Source organism: Astatotilapia calliptera, chromosome 17, assembly GCF_900246225.1.
Source record: "Astatotilapia calliptera chromosome 17, fAstCal1.2, whole genome shotgun sequence".
Taxonomy (NCBI): domain Eukaryota; kingdom Metazoa; phylum Chordata; class Actinopteri; order Cichliformes; family Cichlidae; genus Astatotilapia; species Astatotilapia calliptera.
The window spans coordinates 22,489,784-22,511,499 of record NC_039318.1 but is presented as its reverse complement, the minus strand read 5'-3'; the positions used below and the strand labels follow the sequence as shown (position 1 = coordinate 22,511,499).

Here is a 21,716-nt window from a genome sequence, read left to right as displayed (position 1 = left end):
TAATTACCGATTTTGCAATAGTAATCCCTTACTTTACTCGTTACTTGAAAAAAGTAATCAGATTACAGTAACGCGTTACTGCCCATCTCTGCTCTTGCCCTCTAATATATGCACAGGACTGAAGCTGTACCTTTCAAATGCGGGTGTGTGTGTCCTCCCTTTTTTAATCTCTTCCCTCTGTCATCCTCGTTAGGTAACTTCGAGCTGGTGAGTTTGCTTTTGGAAAGAGGGGCTGACCCCATGATTGGAACCATGTGTCGAAACGGCATCTCCTCCACCCCGCTGGGAGACATGAACTCATTCAGCCTGGCAGCAGCACATGGCCACAGGTGACACAGACAATCGCACAGACACACACACACATGCACTCTCAAGTTCCAGCCAGCCAAGACGTATCCATTACCACAGTATTGATCCATTTACACACTCTGCCCCGGTCCATCTGCCTCTCACAAAATCCTGCAGCACACGAGAGGCAGATATCTCAGTTTCCCTGTCGGACAGCAGGCAGCGATAAGCGCCGCAGTCTATTCGGCCGCTCTCGTGGCTTCGGTTTGACATAATTTCCCTGCAGCTGAGTAAGACAGAGCCCATTAACATTCAGAGCAGCGAGGGCTGTCAGGAAATGGAGTGGAGTGGAAAGCCAACAACACAATGCAGCATTATTAGGACAATCAATTATAGTGTGATGGTCATGCTGCAGTGTGATGTGAGCAGGTTAAAGCTGCATTAGGGCTGTGAGACACTAGACATTCTTATTTAACATCAGATAAAGTTCATATACGAGCATCAAGAAGCAAACAATAAAAGGATTAATGTAGCTAGTTGCTAACAGTGAAGGTTCCAAGACCCCAGCACACAAGTATTTCTACCTGTGGTATTTTGTCTATCAGTTGCCAGAGTTATTAAACAAGGCTTTGAGAATGTATGTAAAGCATAAGCAGTCATGCAGAAGAGCACAGGAAGATGTGAGTGTACGCTACAAGTATGTCCAAGACAGCGTCCGTAAGTGGTTTGGTGGATTATATTAAAAAGCATCTTGGATGTAAACTTGTAAACTTGACGCATTTTAAAAAACATAAACTGGATCCTGGCCGTGTAGCTATAAAGATAATGTTCATATCTTTGGAAAGGAAAACAAAATATTCCTTTTTCTGACTTTGATTACAGTATAAAAAAAAACTGTGTATATGAGGAATATGAGGAAGAACTTATTCGCTAAATGAGTCATTTTGTTCGGTTCTCACTCTGGTCATCTGGATATTACTAGTGTTCGTTTTTATTGTTATGTGCACATATCCATAGGTGTGAAAATTGAGGCGGCCCTGTATAAAGTTTAGTTTGTAGCTTGGTTTTTTTTACATAAGGGTGTAGGTCTTGAGTATCTTTCAGATTTAAAACATTTTTTAAACCATCTGACGTATCTTGGTTTTGTACTTTTTAAAAATGTATTTATTTTTAGAAATAAACTGAATCTAATAAAAAAAAAAGGTTTGATAATAATAATGTTTCCTGAATGTCGTATCGACTGGATGGTGATCCATTGTTGGCACTTCCTTCCTTAATCACTAGTTCTTATGTTTTCCAGTCAGTTTTACTTCCTCTTTTTGGGGATTTTTTTTTTTCCATCCTTGTTACCTGTCCGCCTCACCCAGTTTAATTTCACCTGCCTTGTCTTCCACACCTGTTCCCTATCCACCAATTGCCCTCCTGTGTCCGTTAACCACCCACTCCAGTGTACGTGTTTAGACTCCAGCTTCCCTTTGTTCTTCGCCAGATGGTCTTGTTCTCACTGCCAAGTGGTTCGGCACTTTCAAGTCTGGTTTCTTGTTTCTAGTTTTCCCTCCCTGTGTATTTTATTGCCTTGGACTCCTTGCTGTCTTTCATCTATATGTTTAATGGACTTTTGCCTTTTGCCTGTTCCCCATGTGGTTCGTGTGCTTCACTGCTGTATTTTTTTCTTTCTGCCTATCTTCTGACTAATTATTTGGATTCTGGGCTTTTACTAAGCCTCTTTGTGCCTTTGCATTCATTAAACTTGTCAGCTATCTACTCATCAAAATATCCAAGATATTTGTTTCTAGTGAGGGTGGAAACGGTGAAGGTAGGATTTCAGAGACAATACAGTTGTGGGCAGAAGTTTGTATCCCCTCCTCATGGGCATGAATTTCATGGTATTTTGGGGATTTAATTACTTCTTTGAACTTTTCTTTTCCCAGGGTTGAATGATTGTAAAGTAAACATCTTTAATGACTTCAAAAGTTCATGAGTTGGGTGCATTTACTGTGGATTTTCTTTGATCCACACAGAGTATAAAAATATGCATACGGATTAAAGTGTATACATACAGTCACCTAAATATTTTAATAAGTGGAAATGAAGGTTCTGCAGTTGTTGTTTTTTTAACTTGACAAAGCCAAGCTCTATTAAGTTCTTGTTAGTGATTATGATTGACTTCTGGTAGTTTCTCTTTGCCAACATGAAACAAATTTGTTTGACGGCGCTCATTGTCCAAGGAACTCACTGAAGATCTAAGAAGGAGGATTGTAGATTTAAGTTGTGAAGGTCTCTTGGAGTCATTTGTAAATAGCTGCAGATTCCAAGATCATCAGTCCAAGCAATTGTTATATGGATGTGTCACCACCAATTCTGGAAGGAGACCCAAACTGTCACCTCTGATAGGTAACTGATTAGGATGTTCAGGAACCATCAAGGCTCAAGCCTGCCATCAACTGGAAACCTGCTGGAACATCAGCATCACTGTCCACAGTGAAGAGAGTTTCACATCTCCATGGACTGAGAGGCAGGTGACCAAGAAATAAACCCCTGCTTCAGAATGGACACCTTCAAGCTCAACTGAAACTTTCTGCTGCCCACCTGGACAAGCCATATGTCTTCTGGAGCAAGGTTTTATGGTCAGACGAGACAAAGATTGAGCCTTTTGGCCACAATGACAGGAGCAATGTTTGGAAGAGTAAAGGTGAGTCTTTCAAACCGAAAAATACCAGCTTTAAAGCACACTGGTGGTAGCATCATGCTCTGGTGTTAGTTTGCTGCCAGTGGTACTGCTCCATTACACAAAGTGGATGGAATTACCAAATTCTTCACTGTCACCTAAAATCAACAGCTAGACGTTTGAAACTTGGACAGGTCTGGGTGTTCCAGCAGGACAACAACCCCCAACATACATTAGAACTGGTTTTTCATTGGATAAAGTAAGCTAACATTAAGCTTGTTTTCCAGCTTAAAGGATTTGTTTGACAGCACTTGCTGGATTGACCAACTATCAGAACAACAGGAAAGTCCAAAGAACTTAGTGAAGATCTAAGAAGACCAGCGGTACTGGTATTCGTGCCGGTCTACTTTGCTTTTGCAACTAGTATTTCTCATGTTAAAAGTTGACAAATTTTAAAGATATTTCTGTCTCTGGTCATCATAACATTGGGTCATTCCATCCCAAATCACTGTGTACTTTGAGCTTCACTAAAAAGTGCGGACACATATAAAGATTGGTGTGAAATTTTAGCTTCACATGAAAAACGTTTCGTCAACTCACTTGCATGTTTTTGTTTTGGGTTTTTTTTTGCTGGGGCACTTTAAATCTGAGGCCATGTTTGAACCCACAAAATTGTGGTGTGAAAAAGTGGGCCAGGATGTATAATTTGGGACAGATACATATAAAAAAAAAGCCTTAAGTTAAAAGTTTAAATATGACCCATAAGCAAGCACCCATTCATTTTTTTTTTCTTTTTTTTTTTTTTAAACAATTGTTGCATACAAAGCTCCTGTGCACAGTTCTGTCCAGGAAGAGGTTTCTGTTAAAGAACTTGTCTGCACAGAGCCCTGACCTCAGTCCCACCCAACACCTCTGGGTGGCAGTGAGCCACATCTTATCTGCATCAGTAATGCTCTTGTTGCTGAGTGGAAGCAAATCTCTGCAGGTTTAAGACTGTGTGAAAAGCCTGAAACCAGAAGGATCGAGGTGGTTACTGCAGCTGAGAATATGCAGTGTTTGGGTTTATGCATGCATGCATTGTAATTCTGCTCAAACCTGACAAAACCAGCAGCATGTTAGTACCAATAAAACAACATTTTATGATCAAACAGCCTCCCCTAACAGGACATGATGATTTGCTGCACTTGGACTCCAAACGAGACCCTCCTCGCTGAAGCAGATGGTGCAGTGATGCATTATCAGGCCGCAATCACGCTGTTTATGTTACATGCTGGAGTCCATTCTTCTCAAAGAAGGGCGTCTGTTACTGCTGCGCCGCTGTGTTGCTCAGATCCAATGCAATGTTGATGGAGTACAATAAATTTGGAGATTTGGAACAGTTTTTCTTTTCAGCCTGATCCCTGTAAGAGTCATATATTATCACTCCTACACGCTGGTGATGCAGGTTCAGAGTACAATGGGACATTTGTAGTCAATTAAGAGTGAGCACCAGTGAGAGCTACAGAGCCAAATGGGCTTAATGTGGATTTAATGCAGCTTGTGGGTGTCTAACTTGAAACCATTGATTTCACAGCTTTCCTTCATATTATTCGACCCCAGGCCAGATGTTTACCTCTCGCCCTGACACTGTCATTTTGTCTCATCTCTCTTCTCTCATCTAGGAATGTTTTTCGGAAGCTCCTGTCCCATTCAGACCAAGAAAAGGGGGATGTGCTGTCCCTGGAGGAGATTCTAGCTGAGGGTTCAGATCCAGGGGAGAAGAGGTTGGCTCCCCAGGCCAATGGTGGAGGGACCCTGCGAACAGGAAAGGCCAGACTGAGGGCCCTGAGAGAGGCCATGTACCATAGCGCAGAGCACGGCCATGTGGACATCACCATAGACATCCGCAGCTTAGGTCAGATTTACTAATGCATGCTTCACTGGCACAAATGCATCGCTCTCCGCTGCCTCCAGCTGTCATGAAGATGTGCTTGTGCTGTCCTGTCCTGTGCTGTCCTGTGCTCGCGTCCTCAGAAATCCCAACTACTCATCCAACCATGAAACGCTCGCACAAGTAGGACTTTTTATATCCGAGGTGATAATAACTCGGTCGAAGGTGTGAGCACGATGACGGAACTGTGTCCTCGGGCAGTGCTCATTTTGTAAATGTGGCAATCATCAGCTTGCACCCCAGCTCATTGAGCACAAGACCTTATGTGGTCTGCTGATTAGGTTTTGATGAGGATTCATTGATTTTAGTCAGCAAAACAACCTCACAGTCAATTTAGTAGCTGTTCTGTACTGTCAGGTTATCAGGTGATACTTTGCAATTGTTGGTTTTTAAGGATAGATTTAAGAATTTTCAGATGAAAGTAGTAAGCTGTCCAAATGTAAAAACATACCCACTTACCAGCACCATCTAAAAGTCACCAATTAGCACCTTATATGCCATTTGTTAAACCAGTTAAAAAACCAAAGTGTTAAACTACACATGAGATATAAGCTGCTAATTAGCGAGCTTTAGGGGTGTTGGTACACAGCTTCTACAACTGTGGGCACAATGTTTCCAGGATTTAAGCTAATCTGTGAGTGATGAGCTTTTAAAACGTTCTTATCCACATTGGTTTAAAATTTGCAGATGATGGTAACGATTAAGATCATTTTCTGTGGCTGGATTATTTAGCCGGGATACTCTTTTTAAAAAATATTAAAGTGTGGAAAACTGAGAAATTGACATCAAAATTACAAACTGTACATAAAAGATGGACACGAGCTGCTGTTTTGGCCATTGCGCAGAGATGTAATCAAACTCTGGATGCAAACGTCCGGAGTATTTTCTCACATCGTTTATGTTTCATTAAAGCGTGGTTGCGTGGTGAGCGCTATGTTGATAGTTAAAATTTTAGTTTGTGATCCAGTCGTGATCACAACGTCTGTAGTAAAAAAAAAAAAAAAAAAAAATTAGTTCTCCCTTTTTTAAATTTGTCCCCTGTAAAGAAAAACAAAGGTGCAAACTTCAACCTCTCCCATTGTGATCTTGTTTTTTTTATGTGATCGGTTCTGTTTGTTTGTCTGTTTGTCTGTTTGTTAGCAGTCCAGCGTCAAGTTTTCAAGATATTGTGTTCAAATTTTGTGTGACGGTGAATAACAATATCAGCTGATTTAATTTAGGTGAAAATTGGGTCAAGGTCACACTAAATGTGAAGATCAGTAAAATCTTTACATAACAAACAATTTTTTATGGATCGTTATAAAACTTCCCAACAATAATGTAGTACCCAGCTGGCTAAGCATTTGACCTTGACCTTTATTGCCAAGGTCGAAGTTAACCTTGAAAAAATTTTCAGAAAACCATACCGAGTAATATCGTATAGAAGGGCATGCCGTACACATTTATTTTTTCAATACGATGCCCTACGATGTCACACTGACAGCTTTTTTTACACACAGTCCCCAATTTTCAGAGGCTCAAAAGTGGAGTGTAACTTGCATTAATCTGAAATAAAAGGATTGCTTTTAATAACTGGATGAAAATCCCTTGGCGTTAATGATTGCCTGAAGTCTGTATCCTCCTTTGACATGCTCTGTGTACAGAGGCAGAATTACTTAAATGTCTTCATTGTCCAGGATCTTATGGATGTGACTGTATTTGAGGGGTTAAATCAGCCGGAGAAGCTGAAGAGTCAACTCATGTCATGTGTTGAAGAAGACAAAACTTCACAGAGATCCCTCAAAGTGGAATAATGACATAATTTATACTAAACTTTATGGCTTAATGAGCTAGTTTAAAAACAAAGTTACCCTCACAAAGCATAAAATCCAAATAAAACCCACCTGTATCAGGCTGTAAACGTCATTAATTTGTGCTTTTAGGTTGCACATTTTAACACAGTGGATTAGAGGAAATGTAGTTTTTGCCAATTGGCTTTATTTTTCTGTTGTAAAGGTTCTTGTCTGGACAGTAATTACAACCACTCATGCTGCTTTTCCAGCTTTGCTAGCAGGAGCAATCCTGTCCTGAAACAACACACAGACAGACAGACCTGAACAACTGAGAAGTTGTGCCATATGTTTTAAAATACAACTTTTTGCTGAACAATATTGTAGAAAAGGAGGACGACTTGACACACCGTCCGTGTTTATTTGTCAGTTTTTTATTAGGAGAACACACTGCTGGCAGTTCTGTGAGGTTTGGCACCTACATCCTGTAGCTTTTCAGCTGGTGTACAGCACACACCCCTCCTCCGGCTTCTATCTATCTATCTAGGGAGAGACCTCGTTAGTTAATGCCGCACACCTGTCCCACCAACCTCCTTGGCACTGCCCTTGAGCTCACTGCACCACCGCTCCCCTGCCCCTGAGCAAGGGACCACACCTCTACCAGAAATATAAACCTGCCACCTCCAGACTGGGCTTTTCAGTCCCACCATTTCCCTGTTGACTTTTTTTTTTTTCAATATTTTAAGTTTTTAAAAAATCTTTTTAAAAATGAGCCATTTTAAAATCCATAAAACATACATGTATGAAAATACCTGGATGATAAATTTTCCGCTCATCTCGTCAGTTAAACTTCATTCACGTCCAACACATTTAACAGAGCATTCTTTAATTACATTCAGGTGCTGCTTTTCTATTCTCACTGAAACCCTTAATCCAAACACCCACCATGCCATCGTCCTCCACCTCCCACAACGCCATCACGTGATGGAAACATGGTCGGTTCTGTTGCCCTTGAAACCGCTCGCTCTCGGATGTTGTGTGTATTCACGCTCCGTGTGCTGGTGTTCCCAGGTGTTCCCTGGACGCTGCACACCTGGCTCGAGTCCCTGCGTACCTGCTTCATCCAGCACCGCCGACCGCTGATCCAGGGCCTGCTCAAAGACTTCTGCTGCATCCAGGAGGAGGAGTACACTGAGGAGCTGATCACGCACGGCCTGCCACTCATGTTCCAGATCCTCCGATCCAGCAAGGTCACTGGAGCTTTCTTTCATGTCCACGTAAACAAAACGCTTATTAGAGGAACATCAGACAACGTAAGGCACACTTTCTGGGAATACAAACCTCCCTGTGCCCATGTGCTGGGTCGACATTAATAACACTCATGTTTGCATAAATTTAGTGCACTTCAAACCATATTATCATACATTTGCATAATTTCTTGTCCCGGATTGCTCATGGAAAAAAACGAGGCCACAAAACTGTAATATGTGTAAAGTTTCTGTCCTCACTGGTGTTTGTGTGTGTCTGCAGAATGAGGTGATAAGTCAGCAGCTGTCAGTCATTTTTACGCAGTGCTACGGGCCCTTCCCCATCCCTAAGCTGACGGAGATCAAGAAGAAGCAGACCTCGCGCTTAGGTAAGAGAGCGAGTTATTAATGCTTAACATTTGCTGTGTGATGAGGATGTGACTGCGGTGAAGATTCTCTCTATTTTTTGTTGTGTTTTGGGGGGGTTAGAGCGAGGAGTTACCTCAAGCTCAGAGAGCGCGCTTTTTCTCCTCGTCACATCTGTAGGTTCCTTTGACATTTGCAGCAGGTGATTAAATAAAGGTTTACAAATGGATTTAATCCTATTTACAGTGCATCCTTCTGTGCTTCAGAAGAAGCCACATATAGACAAAGAAGTATCAGATTAACTCATAATGAAACAAGATCTTCTTGATGTTTTCAAAATATTTTCACAAATAATTTTTTTTTTTTTTGTCTGTTTGTTGGAAAAACACCACTTTGGGGGAAATCTATCTAGAAAATGATTTTATTTGTGTTCTAAGGAGCTGTATGAACATTATCTAGTAGTAGAAATGTATTCAGTATATTTGAAGGTTTCTTAGGCTACGTTCACACTGCAGGTCTTAATGCTCAATTCCGATTTTTTGATCAAATCCGGGTTTTTTTGTCTGCTTGTTCACACTACAAACAAAATGTGACAGCAAACGCGCTCTAGCGTGAACCCTCAAAGCGGCCCGCATGCGCAAAAGAAGACGTCACACACAACACGCTCTGTTTAGACCCAGAGCAAACAATATTGTTTGACTGATGGCTGTTAATATAAAGACTTGTTTCAGACTTTACGTTTCCCAATTTTGCTTTAAGTTATAAAGTTATTTTGTTATTTACATATGGCCTAATGATGATCCTTATTGCTGTTTTAGAGAGGAGCGGTGCTTCAAAGGATAGTTGCAGATTTCTGTCAGAATCTGCAGATTATACAGTACGAATAAAATGTTCACGTTTCTCCAATGTTGTCTTCCCAACAGTTTCACTGACATCTACACTGGATGGCCAGGAAGCGTTCGCGATATCTTCTCCGGAGCTGATAACTGGCGTCTGTCTTGTGTCAGTGACGTAAAAAACGGATTTAATGCGACATGACCGTTCAAAGAGCAGTCGCTTTCTAAAACATCAGATATGTATCGGATTCAGTACCACATACGAAAGTGACCCAGGTCGGATTTGAAAATATCGGATTTGTGCCGTTCACACTGTCATACCATGATCGGATATGGGTCGCATAGGGTCAAAAAAATCGGATTTGATGCGCTTTCGCCTGCAGTGTGAACGTAGCCTTAGTTTCCTCAAAGGAAGCTTTGGGAGATTAAATAAAACCTTGAATTTCACATGCAAAGGTCTTTAATGTTTGCTCTTCTTAAAAAGGTTTTTGTGTCCGGCTGCAGAGACAAAGTGAAAGTGAATTGCGTGTGTGGTATTCAGTCCTACTTGTGGTGCTTGAGTCATCACCTGTCACTACTGCAGCTGATTGTCAATATTTGTTCAAAGTAAAATTACAGTAAAGTCCATAATTTTGTTGTGCAAAGATACAATTTTAGTTATTTTGCTTTTGTATGTCAAAAAAGTGTAAAATCGAACAATCGAGATGTGAGTGAAGTGCAGGATTACAGCCATTTTTACTAGATTAATTGGACACTTAGGCACCACCTCAGTGAATGGAAATACAAGGTGCAAACTGCTGTTTACCGAAAATGAATTTATCTCAGTTTCTCAAGGTAAAGAAATATAAATTCTTCAATAGCTAAGTCAGTCACCTGATCTCAGTCCATTACATCGTACTTTCCAGTTAGTGATGTAAACACTGAATGCAGAGAGACCCACAAACAAAGACTGACTATAACTGTGGCAGTGAATCCTAAACAGTTAATGAGACACTTTTTGTTAAAACCTTTGAATTACATCTGAGTGTGCGCTTCAATCGCATCTTGATTGTTTGATTTTAAACCCCACTGTTGTGGAGTACAGAGGCAAAATTACAAAAGATTGTGTCACTGCCCAACAAATTATGGACCTAAATGTAATTAGTTTTAATCCAAGTTGCATTTCATTTTTTGGCACAAACTCATTGAACTACTGTGGTCAAATAAGGATAGTTTTGAATCACAGTAATTCATATTTAGCAGCTTGGCTCTGTTCTGGGACGTCGCCGCCTTTCTGTGTGCGTTCACAGCAAAATATTGGGAGAGCAGACACATAAAACATACATCGAACATCAGTGATAACAAAACGTGACGGTGAATATGTCAGAAAAAAAGGAGAAGAAGAGGATGTGAAGCAACATTAGGCAGGCTTAAATAATCCATTAATGGATGGTGTCCTGCGGCATTACGGAGCTCCTGGATAGTCTGAGGTGCAACTTGCCAGCGTGAGATGGATGAAACATAATGTCTCAGAGGTAATCTATCGTTAGGTCAGGCAGATGTGGGGGCCAATCAATCGTATCAGTTCCTTCATTCTCCAGGAACTGCCTGCATACTATCGCTACACGAGGCCGGGCATTGCCATGAACCAGCATAGAGTCTGAAAGGGAGTCCAAGGATTTCATCCTGATACCTGATGGCACTCAGGGTGCCGTTGCCTGGCCTGAAGAGGTCTGTGTGTCCCACAGTGGATATGCCTCCCCAGACCATCACTACCCACCACCAAACCGGTCACGCTGAACGATGTTACAAACAGCATAATGCTCTCTGCATCTTCTCCAAACCCTTTCATGTTTGTCACATGTGCTCAGGGTGAACCTGCTTTCATCTGTGAAAAGCTACAGTGCCAGTGGTGGACTGGTATTCTATTTTAAATGCCAATTGGGCTCACTGGTGCTGGGCAGTGAGCACCGGAATATCAGGCTACCCTCATGAGTTGTTTCCGATTGTTTCATCAGAGACATTCACACCAGTGCTGAAGGTCACCCTGTTCCTCCTTGCACAAAGGAGCAGATAGTTGTCTTATCGATGTTTAAGGACCTCTCCTCGAGCAACTGCATGTCTCCTAGAATCTCCTCCGTGCTCATGAGACTGTGCCGGGAGACACAGCAAACCTTCTGGCCATGGCACGAATTGATGTGCCATCCTGGAGTTGTTCTGTAGCCTCTGTAGGGTCCAGGTATCACCTCAGGCTTCTAGTAGTGACACTGACCCTAGCCAAAAACTAGTGAAAAAATAGACGGGGGGTTGTCTCGTTTTTGCCCCTCTAGGGCTCCTCTTCCTAATTTGATTTACCCCAAAGCAGCTGAAAGTGATCGACAACCCCCTCTGCGAGGTACCGGACCAGATCAACATCCCACGAGTCTGACTGACTTGATGGTACACTCTTATTAAAATGTGTTTTCATTTTTGTTTTTGTTTTTTATTTAAAGTCATTAAAGATGTATGCTGTACAATTATTTCACCCTGGAAAAAGAAAATATTAAGTTCAAAGAACTAATTAAAACCCCTGAATTACCGTGATGTGCATGCCCATAAGGAGGTGCATGTAAACTTCTGTCCAAAACTGTAAAGTGAGTTTCATTTTAAAAGTAATCTGATATATTTTTTTTTTATTTCGACGTGCAGTATTTTCTGGGTCATTCTTACTATTCGGTGCCATTTGAGTCCTAATGACATAATATGGTATATTTAGTGTAAAACTTGTCTAATGCTTATTTCTAAACCATTTTTCTTGTATGAGACATGCAGTTGCTCGAGGAGAGGTCCTCTACCATAGAACACATTGATATATACACAGGATAAATACATTAAAAGTAAATTACTTTTATTTTAGCACAAGTCACTAAAGTACTATGTCCCCAGTGATGCTTGCTCGACTTCAGTTACAAATATAACTTAAAAAAAAAAAAAATCTAGATTTTTCATCATTTCTGGATTGGCTTATTTCTAATGTTCCTCATCAAATGTTCTTTTTTATTATTAATGCATGTTTAATACTTAAAATCTTTAAAAAAAATGTGTCCCTGAATCAACTGTCACCCCTGTTACTCTGATAAGAATTCCATAGAACACATCACCTGATTATTCTTTTAGTCACATGACACTCCCGGATGTAACATATTTTGGAGGGAAAACTTTCAAGAAGAAGACGAGTAAGTACCACTCTTTAATCAACCCTTTTTTCAATGTTTTAGCAAGATTTTGTAATGTGGCAAAGCATAACACGTCCAACCTGTTACGCTTATTAATAGTGGAAACAATTTTTTTTTTTGTCATTTTTATAATATGGCTAATAAACATGTTAAAAATGGTTCTTAGTGGTCACCATGTACTAGCTTGTTGTTCATCATACTAGTAGTAATGGCTAAGTTTAGCATAAAATCTCCCCCCTGTTACCGTCACCCCTGTTATTGCTATGCACTGTAACAGGGGGGACACATGGTAACAGGGGGGACGTAAGATGATAGAAGTTTAGTGTTTAGGGTTATTTATAAAAGTGTGTATTGGTAATTATTATTAACCTGTATATATATACTTTTAGAAGATTTTGAATAGTATACATTTTTCAGGGAATGGCACCAATGTCTGCTGCGGAGAAGCAGCGGCGCTACCGAGCACATCGTGATGCTGACCCTGAGAGAAGACAGATATATCTCAAAAGAGAAGTGGAGAAAGGACAGAGAGGAAGGGAAAAAAAAGAAAGTGGCAGATCTCAGTGAACGACAGAAGAGAGCACAGAGAAAGCAGTGGCGAGAAAGGAAAAGAAAGCAGAGGGTCAAAGGAACCATGAAAATCCACCAAGTACTCAGTTTCTCTCCAGGAACAATAAAATACAGGGACATAACCTGCCTTTGCCAGGCAGACAAAGGTGTACTGGACTGTGAATGCTATGGCCTGAAGGAGATAAGCCTTAGTCAAGAGGCAAGTCCACATTGCACTGAGGGACCAACCCGGCCTGAGAACATCACAAAAGATCATATTGGTCAGTGGTGCATTATCAACTACGATGGTGAACCCTACCCAGGAATCATTCTGGAGGTTGAAGAGGATGTTAAAGTGAAATGCATGCACAAGAACGGGACCAACAAGTTCCACTGGCCAAGTCCACGTGAGGACATAACCTGGTATAGGGATGACCAGGTTGTGTGTCTGATGAAAGAACCAACACCTTTGAATAAGAGGGGTCAGTTCAGCTGGAGAGGAAAGTGTGGGATTTCCTTGAAAAAAACTGGAGTTGCTGGTCTGTTGCATAGGTAAAATGTGTGAGAAAAATGTTCATTATGTTGGGTGTACAGTGAAAATTTGCTTGTTTAATGTGGACATGTATCTACCTGTGTTGGTTGGACGGGCATGGTGAAGGTGTTCAAAGTTTCTTTAAGGTGGTATTTTTTGTCACTGATGTTATGTCCACCCTGTTACCTGTGTGTTTCTTTTGTTAATTAAATCAAATCAACAAACATAATGCATGTCTCTTTGGTTATTGGGAGGGAATGAATCAGCAAAATTAAGTTACTTAAAAATGGAGCCAATTTTTTTTTATATTCCCTTTGAATCTAAAAACAATCTTTTGAAATTACACTGTCTTAAAACTGAACCTGTCTTCTTTCAATATAATGCTTGTTTAAAATACTTCCTTGAAATTTCCTTGCAGATTTTAAAAAGGGACATTGTAGCTTTTAGAAAATGTAAATATTACTATAACTGTGTATTCAAAACAGTTATTAATAGAAAATTGAATGTCCTGTAACAGGGTGGACATTTGGCACGTCATGGGTAAAGACTTTGATTTTAAAAAATATTATAATATAATATCCTTAGCTGGACCAATACATTTTTCTTATAGGTTGAAAATCCCTCTTTTAGATGAAATGTTAAAATAATTCAAAATTTTGTATTTTTTGATGAAGAGTGATCACACTGAAATGGCACCGAATAGTAGGAATGACCCTTCTCTATGTGCAGATAAAATGGGTCCACTTGTCTGTAATGAACCAAATCGTCCATTAACACCTCAAACTTTATTTTAGACATTTCTTTGAGAGAAACGAGGAAGAAGAGAAACATTCAGTGACGGCGCTGCAGCGCCACCTGCTGATCATTTACTGGCAGGGTTTAAATAAAGTGCTTTAAATCACTTGATTTGTGTGCAGTGAATGAAATGCACTCGAGGATGCAAACACCGGATATCAAATGCAAATCCCCTGCCGTTTAGGAATGCTAACGCGATTTGATAATTCAGCACTGATAGGCGCGTGATGAATCAGCCTTGCGGTAATTAATGGCCACATTAGCTTAATCTTCTGCTGTTTGCTGCTCTGCATGCATTGTGTGGGAGACGTGAATAAATCTCTTTTTTTTTCTTTTGTGTTTTTTTAGACCCCCACTTCCTGAACAACAAGGAGATGTCTGATGTTACCTTCCTGGTGGAGGGGAAACCATTTTATGCACATAAAGTTTTGCTGTTTACAGCTTCACCCAGGTAACCTGAAACTTTGCTCCTATTTTATTTTGTAAAACAAAAGCGCACCGATGGGAAAAATAATGTAGAATTTATCTGTTTTTTGTTGTTGTTGTTGTTTTTAGGTTCAAGTCGCTGCTGCAAAACCGACCAGCAGCAGAAAACACCTGCATTGAGATCAGCCATGTCAAGTACAATATTTTCCATGTAAGACGTTTATTTCAGTTCAATTTAATTCCGTTTTATTTTTACAGCACCAAATCACAACAACAGTTGCCTCAAGTCACTTTATATTGTACGGTAGAATGTATGTGGGAAGGAAAAACTACCTCTTAACGGAAATGAAACCTCCAGCAGATCCAGGCTCAGGGAGAAGGCAGCCGTCTGCCGTTCTTCTCTGGGGTGAGAGAAGAAAGATTTCAGTGCATACAAAACCTATTCCCACTCTCAACCAGACCCACAACACTCATCGTCCCCTATGAGTATAAGAACAGGCTCCACGTTTGATTGTTTTATTCTGAAGGAATGGTGTTAGGTACATAGTTAAACAATCGAGATTAAGAAATCCATTTAATTCTCAAACACAGAAAGTATATAACTCCAACTTTACCGTATGAAGCTTAAGGCTGACCCAATTTGTGCACATCTGTGGGAATGGCATGAATCTTTTTGGAAAAGGGTTAAATGAAGTCTGTCAGCAGTATTGCACATTTCTGATTTTAAATGATTCGCATTAGCTGTAAACCCAGAGCCCAGAAACGTGAGCTTGAACCGGCTTGGCGGCTGCTAAAATGTTGGAAATGTTGTTCCTGCTCGCTTTCTGGATGTTCTTTATCTTTTAGCTTTCCACTGGGTGTATCCATGAGGCTACAGAAGACACAATTAAACTGCGGCCCCAGAGCTTCCCCCTCCCATTTCTTTCCCCTTGTCTCTTTCAATTTCTCTCCAGTCCTGCTGGGGACTTGTTTATCTCTGGTCTGCTCTTTATTTTTACTGATTGAATGCTTGTTCCTTTTTAAATGGCGATAAAAAGAAAACATGAGAGTAAATATCACTGGATGCAGGGAAGGTATTTGATAGCAGTGAAAATATGTAAATGCTTAAATTTACATATGTAATTCAAATCTGGATTACTTTCCAGGTGACAGAATGGAGCCAAAAAAGAGGCACAAAAAAAGCAACAGAAAAAAGGGTCCCTCTTGTACTCTTCATCAGCTTCATAACCTGAAGCCTGTACTGTTCTCTGTTACAGTTGGTGATGCAGTATTTGTACTGTGGAGGCACCGAGTCCCTGCACATACGCAACACTGAAGTAATGGAGGTAAGAAAGACTTAACCAAAGCCTGTGGAGTGACAGCATGAGTATTAACATTTCTAATCCCGAGTCCTGTGCCTCATTCTGTGTGGCTGTACTGTTCCCTGTAGCTCCTGTCTGCAGCCAAATTCTTCCAACTAGAGGCCCTTCAGAGACACTGTGAGATCATCTGCTCCAAGAACATCACCACCGAAACCTGTGTGGACCTCTACAAACACGCTAAGGTGGGAGGCTTACGGTCTCTAGCAGCTGATTTACATACTGGGAGGGGTTTGTGTAATGAATTTTTACATAAGGTGCAAACATGCCATTAATTAACAATTGCAGACTGGCAATACAACCACCACACACACTATTTTTCAAGCTGCTCTCATATTTTTGTATTAGCAGTGACTCAAATGACAAATGGAACAAAGTGGAACAAAAACTTTATGCATGGGCTGACACACCAGACACGATCAAGACGTTCAGTTGAGCCGCAGTCATGCTAGGCTCAACTGAGAATAGGGAATAATAATAATGCTTTGGTGCATGGAAGACACAGACTTGTCTGCAAACACTTGCCAACTACTTGCAGAGCAGTAGTGAAACTGTGGAAAGTGCAATGCGTACCAGAAAAGCATACCCACTTGTCTTCAAAGGAAAAGTTGCGATTTTTAAATGTATTGATTGCAGTAGTGAGACGTAGCATTTCAGACTTTACTACCACTTGGTGGTAGTAGAAGTAGTTTGCCACTGTTTGCAGACACGTTGGCATCATCCATGGAAACAACAGGGGACCAAGGTAACCGGCAGGTAATCAACACAATCACAAGAAGGTAACAGATTTAATCTGTGAGCAATCACTGACCAACCGAACAGGAAATACATGTTTTTTCCTCAGCAATCAGAGGTTGCCAGGCGGTCTCCAGCTAATCTCCAGGACTCTGTGATGAAGCCTAGATGGCAGTGTGATTAAACCATTAATAACGTATACATTTGTAAAACGTAAAATTTGCTATAACAGCATTAAAACATGGGAGTCAATGGCAACTGACTGACTTTTAAGGGAACCTCACATGGACATTAAAGAAATGGCCCTTATATACACTGGCTTTATTTTCCAGTCTCAGGGTTTGTCTTGCTTATATTGTGTTAATGTTGCTCAGTTTGTTGACATTTGCTGTATATTTTTTATTAAGTTACATTGCAGAAAAGGTGCATTGACAAATTAACTTGTAAAACAGGATAATAGTTTTATTTTAAAGTGAATACCTAATTAGAAGCTGTGTTGCTTTTAGCTCAGAAGCTAAAAGTGGTAGTACAGAGTACCGGTTTTACAGTTTTGTGAAGTTGGTGTTTGTGGGGTTTCTACAACTTTCCAAGTGGGGAAATTCGAGCTGAAAATTCCACCTTTATTTCCATCTTCCCGCCTGAGTACTGGAATAAAAATACCCTGTTAGTTGTTCAAAGTAAACTAATTAAAGATATTTAAAGAAAGTGCTAGATTGACAGATTAATAGCTGCTATTGTAAGGTTCAAACACTGGGATAATAATGATGACTGTTCTTAAAAAGCAATTACCAATTTTGGGCTGGAATATGACTGGAATATTGGCAAAATTATATATAATCAGAATTTGAAAGCTGCTAATGTCACACATTCCTTTCATCTTTCATTTTCATTGTAGTTCCTTGGTGCCACGGAGCTGACGGCTTTCATCGAGGGCTACTTCCTGAAGAACATGGTGCTGCTGATCGAACTCGATGGCTTCAAGCAGCTCCTGTACGAACCTTCCCCCGCCGAGAGCCCCGTGTCCAGCCCCGGCATCTGCTCCGACATCCTCCACGACCTGGAGAAGACTCTGGCCGCACGCATCCACTCCATCCACCTCTCCACCTCCAAGGGCTCCGTGGTGTGACGTCATCCTCACCGGAGCCCTTCGATCCATCCACAGCATCCATGTAATGCCACTTTTAGCATCCAGCGTCCCGCTTTACTTCCCCGTTTTCCCCTGACCAAGCACCCACCCTGCTGATGAAGAGGAGCTGTCGGATGTTTTTAAGTCAGGAATTCCCTTTAATTCTGCCTGTTGCAGCTCAATGGGGGTTCATGTTGCGACTTCCTGACCTTGAACTCTTTTGCCCTGTGGCTCCCATCGGTCACTCCACACCCTGAAGAGTAATAAAAACCTACAAGAAAAAACAAAAAAAACAGAACTGCCTTGACCCAACAGTATCATTTAGCTCTAACCATGATTCTAAAAAATTTCTATTGTATTTCATATAGGATACGTGCATGAAATACATAGGCTACTGTACACTGTTTTTCACTCAAAAAGGTAGAGTAGAATTTTAACTCAATAAATGCAGCTTCGTTATCATCTGCGAAATGAGACTGTGGTTTACAAACAATAATACTTTATGGAAGTGGATGCCATTACACATGCCAAAATCTAGATATAACCCTTCTATACAACCAATAAAAGTGATTAGTAGCAAAGCCAGCAGGCGGACTTTTAGGTGGCTCTTATTTACATCTCATTCTGTCTCTTCTATGTTGGATTCACTGTGTTATATCTACTGTGTGCAGAGGCCAAACTGATCACAGGAACTTCCACCGTGGCTGACACTGCGGCCGGCACTCATTCGACTAAAGACGGCCCACTCAGTGAAATCTATGCTGACTTATGCTTGAAACATGGATGCCCAACTGGGAAATTAACTTGCGATAACGCCCACGGACGACTCTTTTTAAAAAAAAAAAAAATTATTGTTACTATTATTGGTATTTTTTTTTGCATGACATCTTGTCAACTGAGCTGACCCCTGGTGTTGCTTTTTATGCAGATATTACTTCACGGACCACTTTCGCAAGGGGAAGTAAGGGGAAAACGCTGCTTGTTAACTTTGTATCCACTGCAAAACTGATCAAAAGCGGGATTTGGAGAGGGGGGGTTTCAATTGGCAGGGACTTTCTCTTTAAAGATGCTTAAAGTAAGCATGTTAATACATTCTGAAAGTCATAGTGTTAGTTTTTTTGTTATTGTTTTTTTTGTTTTGTTTTTTGTAAGCTGATGTACAGTATCCCCACCTCCCCTACACACACCCGCTTGGCTGCTGACACCAGTCTCATTGAATGTGCTCCCTGCTGTGCGTCTTGTTTATGCAAAGTTGCATGTTTACTCTGTTCGTATGACTCCTCTGTTTTTGCTTTAGGTGTGCTTTCTGTGTAGACTGAGTAGGCTGAGTGAGGTGTTGAAGAGGTTTTGCCTCAAATTACTTGAGCTCTTTCAGATAATATTCTAAGCCATCGGGGTAGACCATGAGATGCATGTTAAAGTCACTCTTTGTTTAAGGCTTCACCCCCACATGAATTCTTCGAAGGAGAGGCTGAATCCTGCACAGAGCACTGAGTTTATTAGAGGCACAATTACCCTATTTATACCAGCCATCTGTATCTGGACACGTTCTCTCAATGCATATCTGATTTATGGGTCTTTACATTTACAACCGGTATAAAAATGCATCCTCGGTCTCTCCACTCTGCTTGTAATCAGTATGGAAATTAGTTGGACTTGTCAAAAAACATGGCACGTCCCACGTCAGGGTTCTGTTTATTTGACTGAGCTGCTCCATGAAGCAGCTCGGTAAAATAAGACCTCCAAATGTTGTGTGGTTTGGACATATGTTAATTGCAAGTCTAAATGGGGTAAATTTAGACGATGTTATTTGACTTACACAGCCACTTTATCCAGTTCAACTGCTCGTTAAATGTCTGATGAGTCTCGATTTCTGCTGCAACATTCAGGCGAAAGGGTCAGAATTTGGAGTAAACAACAGCACCTTGTTGAATCTGTGAAAGCAGGTGTTCACCCCGATATTAGAAAGGTGTATGGCTGGTGAGGGTAAATCTGTGAGTGCTGAGGTGTAAAATTAGCTTCAAATAAATTTAGTAAATCCAAACTAAAATAGTAGATTCCATAAAACAACCTGATGCATCTGATGTGTGAAGTTGCTCAAACTAAAAGAAAATGAAACAAGCACTTTTAGAGTTACAGCAGTGATCCAGAAGGATGGCAGCATAAACCTCATAAATTTCATGATCAGAGCACCCACTCAAGAATTTGTGTGGGCAGTCCTGTGGAAGATACTCGGACTTCTGCAGTCGCTATGCACACATCCTCCAAGTAGGCACGTGGGATATCTTTCCACAGCTTTCAATGTGCGTTCATAATTATGGACACCAACTGCTTTGTATTTTCCTCTCCTTCCTTTCTGGAAATTAGTTTAAAAAGCAAATGAAAGTGACACATCTTTGAAATACTAAACAATTGTTTTATTTTAGTTTAATTTAATCATCAGGATAGATTTAAAAACTGTGTGAAGAAAAAACAAGCCTATATATTAAAAAAAAAAAAAACGGGAGATGATAACTATGACTACCAAGAAAAATGAGCGCAGTGTGCAGATGAAAGCGGTTAAAAGCTCAATTTAAGGTGAGGAGGAAAATAAACTTTCCCGTTCTGATATGTTTTAAACAAACAGTAACTCTGAAATTAAATTTGTTTATTATTTTTCTCAGAGATTAATCAAAACATTTTTTAAAAAAAGTTGCCGCTGCCGTTTTATTTCGCATGAATGTCAACTTCGGTTCAGGAAAGCGCCAAATTTTTAGATTAAAAACAGAAGTTCAACCAAATCTGAGGACAGTTTAACTGGAAAACAAGTACGCATATCTACCAATTTTTATCAATACCCAAAAAATGTTCAAAAGGTCAGAAGATGGTTTGGGGGTTGGAGGACTTGGTTGACTGGTGGTTTTTATGTAAAAGTGAATTTTCTTAATTCGCATCCAAAAAAGTGGAAATTTAAACTCAGTGCTCAAAGTGTGCAATAATTCAACCTTTTTATCCCTGTGATTGCATCAAATAACGCGTCTCACTCCTTAAAGGACCAAATGTAAACAACTGTCAGCTCTGCTGCTCAAAAGAACGTTTTAATCGAACCCATCCGATGTAACCGGTACCTCTCTCCCTCTAAGGAAATCGCACACCACACAGTGTATTTCATGAATGTAACAGTGCAGCAAACGTGCAAAGTTTTCCAATCCAGCGAGAAACCAAAAAAAAAAGGAAACCAGATGCTTCACTTTGGCTAAACAATGCAAACATCGTTCAAGTGTCCTCATACTCTGTGGTGGTTGTTCCTCCTGTAATCGGAAGGTATCATTTAAAAAACTGTAGCACGTTCCAAAAATAATGATATTATTTGTTTTGGTTCCTGCAAATCATTTTAAGAGAGAGAGATTTGGGCATATACGCACACACACATTGACACAAAGCTGTAAATAGCTACAGAAAAGAAAGTACAGATGTTATCCTACAGCTTTATTTTCTTACCTACATACACGGCATGATATATTTTATTTTACATTCCGCTATTTTGTTTTACAAAAGGGAAAAGAATATATAGAGATATATAAATATAAACTTTAAAGTTTTAAAAATTAAGCAATATTTCCATTAAATTGTATTACTTTCAGTGGTATGATGTGCAATATGCCACAGGAGATGGAGTATAATGAGCTGAAAGACGATTATATACGAGTGACTGAGACTGAAACAGAAGGTTGAATATATATGAATATTATTTCTGTCTCTTTTGTGACGCCCCTTCATGTACTGTTTTGCCACCGTGGTGTTCATTTTTACCGTGAACCCTTTGAGGAAGCTGACAGTCACGATGTCGACTCACCACACTCGCTTCTTAAATGTGAAACGTAACTTTAAAAGATGCAAGCCGTTTTTGTCTCCGCA

The 21,716-nt window shown here is 40.4% G+C and overlaps 1 protein-coding gene across 2 annotated transcripts in view; it reads left to right on the top strand.

Annotated features, from left to right (window-relative positions):
* The window catches only part of LOC113008735 (ankyrin repeat and BTB/POZ domain-containing protein BTBD11-A), a 255,693-nt gene extending 236,578 nt beyond the window's left edge, over window positions 1-19,115 (top strand). For both annotated transcript variants that reach the window (XM_026146397.1, XM_026146398.1), the window contains 9 exons: window positions 194-329; window positions 4,618-4,850; window positions 7,727-7,905; window positions 8,186-8,291; window positions 14,523-14,625; window positions 14,730-14,811; window positions 15,857-15,925; window positions 16,030-16,143; window positions 17,589-19,115. In XM_026146397.1, the coding sequence (XP_026002182.1) occupies window positions 194-329; window positions 4,618-4,850; window positions 7,727-7,905; window positions 8,186-8,291; window positions 14,523-14,625; window positions 14,730-14,811; window positions 15,857-15,925; window positions 16,030-16,143; window positions 17,589-17,819 (1,253 nt within the window). In that variant the 3' untranslated portion in view covers window positions 17,820-19,115. The remainder of the gene's footprint in view (window positions 1-193; window positions 330-4,617; window positions 4,851-7,726; window positions 7,906-8,185; window positions 8,292-14,522; window positions 14,626-14,729; window positions 14,812-15,856; window positions 15,926-16,029; window positions 16,144-17,588) is intronic.
* Window positions 19,116-21,716: the final 2,601 nt, after the last annotated feature.